Consider the following 10849-nt stretch of genomic DNA (forward strand, 5'->3'; position numbering starts at 1 on the left):
GAACCACGTGACACTCCAAACCATAGAAGAAGAAAGAACGACGGCGCATAAATCCATCTTCTTCCGCCTACGAGCCGTTATGGAGTATAAGACAACAAAATATCAGGAGAATGTCCACTGAGGTGAGTCACGTTCGTCCAAATATTTGGATATGATGTCAGCTGGTTGTCGAAGCTAACTTCTGGTCACGTGTCGGTGATGTCGTCGTTCTCATATTGCCTGTCTACACGGCAACCACATGCCGGCGTTTTCAGATTTTCCCACTCTGGAAGCTGTTTTCAAAAAATACCTTTTCAGGTCACCCAGAACGCCGTTCCCGTGTGGATGAGAGGCTGAAACGCTAAAATACTTTGCTGTTTTGGCCTGAAAACGTTTCCGTGAGGATAGCCCCTGAAAATCAATGTCTGCATTAACCAAAAAATACAAATTTACTGGAATTTACCATCACACTTTTCCTATTTGACTGACCTTTTGTGGAGGCATCACAAAACAAAAACACAAAAACACAAAAAAGAGGAAAGAGTTCATCCATTCAATCACGGGTGTCCAAAGTGCGGCCCACAGCTTGTTTTTTATTGGAAAATTAAACCAAAAAACACAGCAAAAATGGGAAAAATGGAGCAAAAAGGCAAAATGTGAAGAGAAGCAGCTGAAATAGAGATACTAATAACTCATAAAACAAAGCTTTGTCTTCAAATATATATAAATGTTCTTTTTAGTCTTTTTGTAAAGTTAAAAAAATCCATAAAAATATCTACGCGGCCCCTCGCATCCTTTGATTTTCAGCATGCTCACTGATTGATTGGATTTAATGACTATTATTAAAAACTTGGTCGAACTCTATATTTCACAACTCTATTTCTAAACCAAGTCACTTTGTAATTGTACACCATCCTACCATCCACAAAAAACTGTCGCTAACTTGTCTGATCCATAAGTGGCGTATTATGACAACAGGCCCTTGACTGATTGTGCAGCTAAAGGAACAAAGTTGATTTACAGATGAAAGATGAAAAAAAATACATGAAAAGTACATTAGAATGTTTGTCCTAATGTAGCTAAAGTTTGTCCTAATGTACTCGGAGTGCAACTGATCCAAACAAACGTGATGACGTGAAGTCTTGCATAATTTCAAACATCCTGTTGCTCATTTTCAAGATATTTCAGTGCGATTTGACAAGTCAAAGGTTGTGTGTGGTTTAAAAAAAAAAAAAAAAAGAAACTTTGACACATTTTTCTTAGCATTGGAAAATATGTTACCAACAAGCAGGAATGTTGTTCATTCCTTTGCAAAGTCTGACAAGTCAACTCCCTCATGTACGTGCTGAAAGATGATTATCACGACATGTGCAAACATGCAAGGCAACTAATAAAATCAGTTCAAAAATGAGGTTATAGGCCTCATAGATGCTTTTGCAAAAGTCAGGAGATTTTTTAAAATTCCTTTTCTGTCCTGCTTAAACTTTGTGCTAAACATTGTGTTACTGTTTTTCTTATAGCTTTGGTACGATCCTGAAGAAAATGTGACTTGAAACTTCCCACAAACCTGGGTTATGCATAATTACGTCTCACATGGTATCCTGTATCGTTGCAATGGCAGCATCGTCGCCTGTAAAATCAAATAGCCCTGAAGTGTATTTCATTTTAACCCATTTTTGCAAATTGATAACTTTGAAAACATGTGACTCATCAAAGTGAAGGCAGTGTATTTTATTGGATTTACTTTTTATGTGGCAATATCGAGAGGTTAGCTTCTTTTATACTGGTATAGGAACGTTATTCATTAGGCACATTACAACTCTCATTAAGAGTGGCTGACTTTTTTTTTTAACACTGTGCCAGTAATGTTAAATTACATAAACATTGATGATAGAGTTCATGTGACACTCTGGTCTGATTTTTTTCAATTTCTATTATTTCCTAGTTACATCAATCAGCAGGATTAATTCACTCAATTGTTTTATACACCAGATTTAGCAAATCCTTAAAAAAAAAAAGTGAATTCCTTCATAAAATCTGCATAAAGCAGCAAGACAAAACTAATAGAAATATCAGATGAATTTATTCATTTTTCCAAAAGGTTATTTACATTATGTACATGAACACACCCCACAGTACACACAGTAACACTAAGCACAAAAAAAGCATGTGCAATGAGATGGGCATCTCTTCCAAGTATACAGTGTATCAGTAATCTCACTCAGCAGAAAGGCACACTTGTTGGTCACAATCACCCACACATACACAATTACTGCATCTAGGAAGCCATTCAACATTTCATCTATGGGATGTGCTATGATAAATAACATTGGTCTTGCAGTGCTTCAATTTGTTTCTCATAAATTAAAAAAAACTAAACAAAAACACACACTTAAAAAATGTACAGTATGGAGACTACAATAGCTGGTGTATGTCCGCTACCTCACTTTCACGCTTTTGAGCAATCTTTTAAAGACAACCACGGCCTCCGTCCAGCTTTGCCTCTTACCGCTGGACCGACCGACCCCAGGAACCAACCATGCAGGTGCAGTTATAGTTTCAATGTCTGAGACCTGAAGCCCCTCCTCCCACCGTGCGCCGATCCATCCTCCGACTTCTCCTCCCATGAAAAAGTGCTCAGATAAAGCAAAGGTAGTGCTTGTCGCTTTTAGACATGTTGGGTCCCAGTGGTGATGACGCTGCGTCAGGTGCTGCGAGTGCAGGGTCGTTACATGGGCACTCTGGATACGAAAACAACAGATTTTAGTTGAACAGTCCAAGTGTTCTGAGATCAAAATGACCATAAATGCTTCTATTAATTCCTCAATTCAATTAACTGCCTGTCTCTGGGCGCATGGTCTACAATTGGAACACTGCAATATCAACCTCTGCATGTGCTTTAAAATATGGGCCGCGCTACTCAGCCGTTTGGTGGGATGCGTGTGTTACACCGTTGCCAATAAACTCCTCAGCAGTGTTAATGCTGGATGGGCAACATTGGTTCTGTTGCTACCGTGTTGTACAATATTGAGCGCTACGCTGTCCTTTACACTTTTCGCATGCATTATTAAGAGTTGTTCCCAATTACAGCTCCGTTCTTGCAGGCTACAATTATTAGCGTGTTTAAGGTACAACAACCTACCGTTTCCTTGGTTTCACTTCCCAGCCATCACGACACTTGACAAAAGCGATCATTTCACCCGGAGAGATTTCCGTTTTGGACTGGTCTTCGGCACAGAATGTATATCTGAAACACACACACAAAAAAAAAAAAAACATGATTCCTTACAGATTCAACAAAAGCGATTTAATCAATGCCAACTTACTTCTTCTGAGTTTCTCCGGCTTTCACGCGAATCCGTCGGACTTCCAGGACAGGTGTCGGAGGTGTTGTATTCCAGGCCCAGAACGTCTTTTTGATGTTTTTCCAGACGGAGCTCAAGGAGTCCGCCTCGCCTTCCCAGCTCAGGTGGATCTTCAGCAGATCGCCGATATCCTGCTCGGTAAACACCAGGAAGGTGTTTGTCAGGTTCAGGCCAACGGTGTCGTCATGGCTGCGCCAGGAGAATGGAATGAATCAGGGAAGCTGCTGTGAGGTGAGGTGTCGAGGTATGCGCAATGCTGTACTCACACGTCAACAAAAATGTTTTCAGTGTCACGGTGAGCGCCGAACAACTTGACGTGGAATGTTGGGTCTGCGTTATCCGACTGCTTCCTGTTGAACACGTGCATCTTCATTTGGTAGTGGTAGCCTTCAAAATGACAAGTAGGTTAATGATTCACCCACGTCCTCCATTTAAAAGAACATAAAGTTCTTATCAGTCTCATCCAAATAACCGTTTACCACAAATACTGCCATAATAACGGTGACTCACCTCCAAAGGGCGTGTCCGCACGTGTCTTCAGGTACATTTTGCTGTTCCGCCTCTTCCGCATCTTGCGGGTGTTGTAGCCAATGTTATTGCAGCGGTTCTTGCGGCAGCTCAGGCAAATACCCTTCTTGAAGCGGTCCGAGTCAGTGCACTGGAAGGCGAAGCTGACGTGGTCCTTGTTCATCAAGGAGTCCACAAACAGGTGCACGGCTCTTTCGTGCTCGCATTTCATCACCTCCATGAAATCTGGAGCAGAGGGGAGTGGTGTCAATCGAATGGAAACAACGAACCGGAATCGCACTTTTTGTCCATGACTTACTTCCAGCTACTGCCAACACATCACCAAGTGCGCACCCAGGTTGGACATCACCTCCGTTGGGGTAGATATCGATATCACCGATTGGCTGTTGGATCCCGATGCTCACCCCTAAGGCTTCCCGGGTGTAGGTGTGTAGAACATCCACAAAGTCGGCATCATCCGGAGAGAGGCGCCTCTCCTCCTCCACGCCCTCAAACATCGGCCCTGCTGGGTCCAAACCTGGTCCAAACACCACAATTGCTTAGTTGGATTAAGGACACACGTCATGAGACCATCATTGGACTTAACATACCGGTGATTCTCCCGACAGACCCTCGAGCATGCGTTCCAGCGTAGCCTGCGACATGGGCACCTAAGCTGTAGCCGATCAGATGCACATTCTCCAGAGGCAAATGTAGCTCATCCTGGTAAGATATTAAAACAAAAAACAACAACAAAAAAAAAAAAGAGACAGACATCAGCACCTGCTGAAGTGAACAAATGCTAGTTATTGGCCAGCCTGCCTGTACGTGAGCCATGCTCTGCTAACTTGGACAAGGCTTTCCCGCTACACCGCCTCTACCATCTGTCTCACTAGAACACTCCTTTGTCCCGCTTTGCAGCATGAAAGCAGCCCAGAAGCTCTTCTGGCTGGCTATTTTGTGGGCTGATCCAATTTTAAAAGCATGGTAGCAGCAGATTTTACAGCTCCAGGAACATTTTACACACTGACCAAAACAGAGAATAGTACAGCCCTCATATTTCTGCAACCATTTTGTTACAATAGCTGAATATCATGGCTCTGTGGAGTACATTTCCCTGAATAGTTCATCTATACAAGCTGTACACTGGCTACTCTCACATATATCCAAGTTTTATGAGAAATAGGGGTCTCACAAGACGATACACAGGATTGTGTCTACGAGAACACGACAAGATTATAACAGTTTTAAGAAAATCACATTGAAAAAAATGACAATACATTAGCATCTACTAATTTAATTTCTACTACGTTACACTCTTCCGCGCTCGCAGCGTGAACTCTATACCTGCCTGTTTGGAGGCGGCAGACGAAGAAAATAGACACATGCAATATATTGAGATGTGACTAAATGTATTATCGTTTCAGGCCTAGGGCCCATGAGACCTTTTTTTTCAAAAACAGAAATATTGTCACGTTTTAATCTCACAATATCTTGTGACACCCCTAATGAGAAGGTATACCCAACTCCTCTTAGAGAATCTGCGCCATCGCCACCAAAATTTCATCATGCATACTAGACAGCTGGGTGATTGTGAATTGCAAAAACCATGGGAGTTGGTGGCACATCATCAAACTGAAACACAAAACTGTCATAACTTGGTTCAAAAAATAAAAAATTAAAAATCACTTGTCCAAAATTGCTGCCTCTTAAATAAAAAAAAAAAAAAAAAAAAAAAAAAAAAAAAAGGTGCCACACTGAGGAAATCCTCTTCATTTTCTGTAAATTGACATTGTAGCATCTAGTGGTGACGGGAAATGGCCATAAATACAGCGTAAGCTGTTATGCATTGACCCAAATGATGTTTGGGCCGTAGGGGAAGGACTAACTTCATTATTTTCTACGGAGTCATTTTTTAAAATGTCTCACCAATTGTTAAGAGTTAGATTTTCTAGGCTAAGGCCTCTTTGATTCATGCATGTCTGTTATGTACTTCATTAGCTTCCGTACAGTGCAAGTCAATTTCATGGCAATACGAAATGCATTTGAGTAAATTTGGGTCTTAGGGAGGAGACAAATTCGTAACGTGAGCTCAAAAGATGTGTGAAACCCTGCATTAGAGTGTACAGATGTACCTAATGTACTGGCCAATATTTCTAAGCCAAACTCGGCTTGGTCTGGATGAAGCGTTTGGGGGCCTTCCATTGCATTGAGTTTCAGTAGCATTAGTAAAGTTTCAGGTCCGGTTTCTCTCCAAGGTCTTAAAAGGAACTATCAAGCAGGGGAAGCATGTACCTGAAGCCAGTCCAGCATGGCCGCGATGTCCAGGCCGACAGTGTGGGTGTGGTTGACAGCATCAGGGTACAACTGCTGGGCCATGGGTATCCAATCGACCACTACCACGTTAGCCTCACTTTCTCGCTGCATGACAGCAGACACCAGCTTCTGCATCCAGCTTTCAAACATGCCGCTCATCTGCACGCACACACAAAACCCCTTTAATTCATGTTAACCTCCTGACATTAGGTCACACATGTATGACACATTCCAACAATGCTGTGCTTCGAGAAGAAACACGTCTAGCAAACATGCTCTTTTTACTGTGCTGTGACACACATGCAGTTGCAATTGTGTCTAATGTATATACCGTCCAGCCGTGGATGATGAAGATAGTCTTGGCTGTGGCGTTGAAGCCACACTCCTGCAGACACTCCTTCTTGCCAGCCTGCAGATAGCAGCCCTCCTGGTCCAGATCTAAACTCTTCCTCATGTTATACTTGATGGTGGAATCCAGAGCGGCACCTTCGTTTGCAAACTCATCCGATCCTCCAGCTCCACCTGAGTGGAAGCCCCAGAGATTGTTACGTTTACACATCATGCAGCTTCAGTCATTAAAAATGACAACACCCCATGGTGTAAGTATTCGATTCCTGACCCGGTGCACACAAAATAGTGAAAACCCCACAACCCACTGGGTTGCCGGTGTTATTTTCTTGACAAATACGCCACATAGTGATGCTGTTATTAAAAGGTCTGACCCCATAGTTCAGATTGACATCAGTTTTAAAGTGTTTAGTCAAAGCACCACATCTGTAGGGGACTGACAAGCACATGTCTACAAAATTTGGGCAAGATTGGTTGAAAAACATGCCCCCCCCAAATCAAAACGGATGGCTGCTTAATTATACCTCACTATCACACTCTTGTATGTGCCGGCAGCACTCAAATTACTGTTCGTGGGCTACAGAATCTAGTTGAATATGCAAGCAGGAGCAGGTTGTTTTAGCTCTGAAAATATGCCAAATTTACACAGCTATGCAAATGCTTTTTTGTTAGACAAGATGTGACGTTTGAGGCAAATACTGAACGGGCATGTTTGAATTGAAGCGATGAACTCGACGGCCCTTGCAGAGTAAATAACTGGGCCATAAATGAATTAAATGATTTCAAGGTAAAACACGTACATTTCCGCCCCCCCCCAGAAATTGTGTGTTAAACGTGGCGTGTGCCTCTCCCGTCTTACACACCGCACTTGACGACCGTTCTCCCTAAAAAGGACACGTCGCTTTCTTAAGCATAATTGGATCCACTCCCAGTTTCTCTGCTCACCATTTCTAATTGACTAACGAAGACATTTTGGAAATGTGCTCTTATATGAAGAAACTACATCAATGAATGAATGACAGAAACACAAAAAGCACGTTTCTTACCTTCCAAGCTGTTTTGTCCGAGCGTACATGCAGCAGCACACATCAGCAGCAGCGTCCGCAGCAAATAGGCTTTCTGAAACATTTCAGGCTAATATATTTAAAAGCGTTTTTCCCTGCTGTTGCTGTGTGTGGTGACAAAAAGAAGAGCACAATGAAGGAAGCCCGGCGGCAGCGGTGCGTCTCGATCGGTGCGCCCTGGCTGATGCGCGTCGCTCCAGAAAAATGTACGAACTTGCATCAATGTGCTCATTAGAGTTTTAAATAGTTTCCCCCTTTCAGTCATCTGATCATCGGCTGATCTGTCGCGCATCTGATTGGTCAAGCCCCCATTTGTTTACGTTGAGGGGCGTGGTTAAGTTGAATGAAGTCGTAGTAAAGGCTTCTCACATTGCGCCTTGTGGGGTGTGCGCAACTGACGCTAGCCACCATAATAAAACCACAGAGAAACAACAAAAATAAACGATAGTATGAAGGTCACGAGGCTCGTCTGCTTGTGGTGAAGTGTAGAATGAACACAAGAAGAAGGAGGATGAGAAAAAGGAGCATCAGTCCAAATTGGCAATTGAAATAAAAATTCCAGTTACAATAGCAGTCTCCACTTTCTCTGGAATGTCTTAAAAAAGGGGCTCATATGGAAGGAAGTGTGTGTGTGTGTGTGTGTCGGGGGGGAAAAATAGTGGGGTGCTCCCTCTCCCATTGAAAGCTTCCCCCACCCCCCATCCTCCCCTTTCTTTGCTTGGCACTTTGCCCAACCATCAGCTTAGTTCACTTTCAATTGCTACAATAACACCAGTGTGTGTGTTGCATGTGCACGCTGGAGAAGTGTCACCTGCCACCATCATAGCGGCCCCTCGAGTTTATCTTCCACTTCCACCATTTTTAACATGGTCCAGTTGTTGGCCCAATTTTAGTGAAATGCCTTTGATGCAACAATTTTGTGTGAAAGAGGCCAGTATTTAGGTTAGCGCTGTATTTAATTGCAAGAAATTGTGGTTTGTGTCGCGTGGTTGTATTTTTAGCCCCTTTCAGACTTCCCATTGTAAAGTAATGTTGCGTCTTTTTCCCATGTCAGTGTGAAAAGCATCGACAGAATGGAGAGGTCGATGCTGATGCTGACGTCGTCGCACGTCAAATGATCTGTTTTATAGCCTGCCGCTGTGTGAAAGTGCATACAGTTGCACTTGTGAGAAATCAAAGACGGCTTTCATAATAACTTAGATGTTAACATAGGCAGGACAGCGCCTGTGTGAAAGGGACATCAACCTGTGGCGCAAACATAGTAACTGATTGCAGGATGCTGCCTGTTACTGTGTGAGAGTGCACGCAGTTGCGGCAATATCCCTTGCTGTGCTGGGTTCTGGGTGAAAATCAAGAGCAGATCGGGCTGAACTTCTGTTATGATTTTGGTGTGACAATTTTGCAGGATCAGGTAGTATCAGAGGCGGGACAGCAGCTGTGTGAAAGGATAGGTGAAGTTTAACGCTTGAGGCACACTTGGCCTGCCATGTTGGGTTCTGTGTGGAAACACTCAGGCAAATAAATGCGGGCTCTACTCTTATGGCTATGAAGCGCCAATTCTGCAGGATCTTTGTGGGAAACACCTCATATCTCTTTCTTTTTTTAACATATCATACGTCCTCTCCGAAAAAAAAAAAAAAAAGCTTTCTATATGACATATTTGCAGCGACAGCCAAGGCTAATGAGGTATCAAGCTTATATAAGTAATATATCAATCATCGCCATCTCCACGCTAACTACAAATCACACACTGTAACCTAACGAAAGCGGCAACGAGTACGACAGGAGATTCCAGAATAAAGTCCTATTTTTAGCACGTGGGTCGTACGCTTGTGTATTAATAGTCCCACTGAGTTTGAGAGGATAGCAGAAGGTGCATGGTACAGGATCTGTGGAGCGGAGTTCACATGATGAGAAGATGCAATGTGATACTGCAAGAAGCATACAAGTCACTACTACAGTCAAAAGAAAAAAAAGTTCAGTTACTTGCACCATGGCTACAATGTAATAAGTGTTGACATCCTCTTTTAATTTCTGTTCCATATCCTCATGTCAGTTCTTTGGAAAGTAAAGTACAGTACGGTACTGACTTGCCACAATGTTACAAGAGAAAGCTTTTTTTGGTCTGATGCTGAGCTGATGTCAGACTTTCATTGGCTTCAACTTGAAATGGTTTTGTTATTTTTTCCATTCGCCAAACTGAGTACCACGTAGAATTTTTACTTTCTGGTTGGACCCATCAATGAGACATTGTTAAAACACTAAACTGAGGCACCTCCTTATCTGCTCTTATGTGAGCTACAAAATAAAAAAGAGGCATCAAATAATTTTACATTTAATAATGATATTATTAGGGGTGCTCCAATCGTGAAAAAGCACGCCGATACTTGCTTTATAACACTGATCAGCACCGTCGATCAGCTCCTCGGCTTTTCCCGCATCCAGCCTATAACGACCGTCTTCCGCCCACTTTCCCTTCACAAAGCCAAAAACAAAAATGTCTGCCGTGTGGCACTTACCTATCGTTGTGAGAGTGATATACGTTTTGCTCCCCGCACGAAAAATGTCTCGCCAGGGTGGCGCGTTAAAAACCTTTAGTTTGGTGCGGCAGGGTGTGGTGAGTTTTTGGAAGCTCATGATGTGATCATCGGTCGGGCGGCGAATAATGTAGCCGTGTGTGCCTGGCAGTCGGAGGTCTAGGGCCGATAGCCCGAAAAGTGGTTGGATTCGTCGGACTGGGTGGCCAGCTGTTGTTAGCGGTGCAGAATCCGGGTTTGTGTGCTGTGTGCTCTCGTATCGAAGTTCTCCTCAAAGAAGGAATCTGATCCTCTAAGTTTCACCAGTGATTTTGAAAAAGTAAGTCAAATATGTTTTTGTCTAAATGTTATTGTTCCCCTTTCACATCATGTAGCCCAGGGGTCACCAACGTGGTGCCCGCAGGCACCAGGGAGTCCCCCACGACCACATGAGGCACCTGCAAGCCTGCTTTTCATTTAGCTTTTCAGTTAATCATGTCAGAACACTAGACAGAAATGCATTCTGAAATACAAAATATGAGTGGATACCAGGATTTTGTTCATGTTCTGGTAAAACAAGCATATTTGGTTTGTTTGGGTTGAAATAAGCTATGACAATAATTGTTACAAAAATGAGTAGCTCTTGGCCATTTTCATTTTGTAAAAGTAGCTCTCACAAGAAAAAATCTTGGTGACCCCTGATTTATAGCCAATAGTACATTTAAATGTACACTTAATCTATGTGATCAGTATT

The 10849-nt window shown here is 42.8% G+C and overlaps 1 protein-coding gene across 1 annotated transcript; it reads right to left on the reverse strand.

Moving 5' to 3' along the window:
• Positions 1-1771: 1771 nt before the first annotated feature.
• lipg (lipase, endothelial) lies at positions 1772-7854 on the reverse strand. Its single transcript, XM_054774569.1, has 10 exons — positions 7562-7854; positions 6499-6689; positions 6147-6326; positions 4463-4574; positions 4171-4389; positions 3855-4097; positions 3611-3731; positions 3306-3533; positions 3122-3226; positions 1772-2720 (listed from the first exon to the last, which is right to left on the reverse strand). Exons 1-10 carry the CDS (start codon positions 7641-7643, stop codon positions 2708-2710), a joined length of 1494 nt encoding a protein of 497 aa, XP_054630544.1. The 5' UTR covers positions 7644-7854; the 3' UTR covers positions 1772-2707.
• Between the last annotated feature and the right edge of the window lie 2995 nt (positions 7855-10849).

Source organism: Dunckerocampus dactyliophorus, chromosome 4 (genome assembly GCF_027744805.1).
Source record: "Dunckerocampus dactyliophorus isolate RoL2022-P2 chromosome 4, RoL_Ddac_1.1, whole genome shotgun sequence".
NCBI classification, from domain to species: domain Eukaryota; kingdom Metazoa; phylum Chordata; class Actinopteri; order Syngnathiformes; family Syngnathidae; genus Dunckerocampus; species Dunckerocampus dactyliophorus.

Excerpts from the sequence above, each read along its gene's own strand:
- lipg (XM_054774569.1), bottom strand. The coding sequence starts at position 7,643 with ATGTTTCAGAAAGCCTATTTGCTGCGGACGCTGCTGCTGATGTGTGCT. Across the intron at positions 6,327-6,498 it reads TCATCATCCACGGCTGGACG|ATGAGCGGCATGTTTGAAAG; the intron begins GTATATACATTA and ends GTGTGCGTGCAG. Across the intron at positions 3,732-3,854 it reads TGCGGACACGCCCTTTGGAG|GCTACCACTACCAAATGAAG; the intron begins GTGAGTCACCGT and ends GTCATTTTGAAG.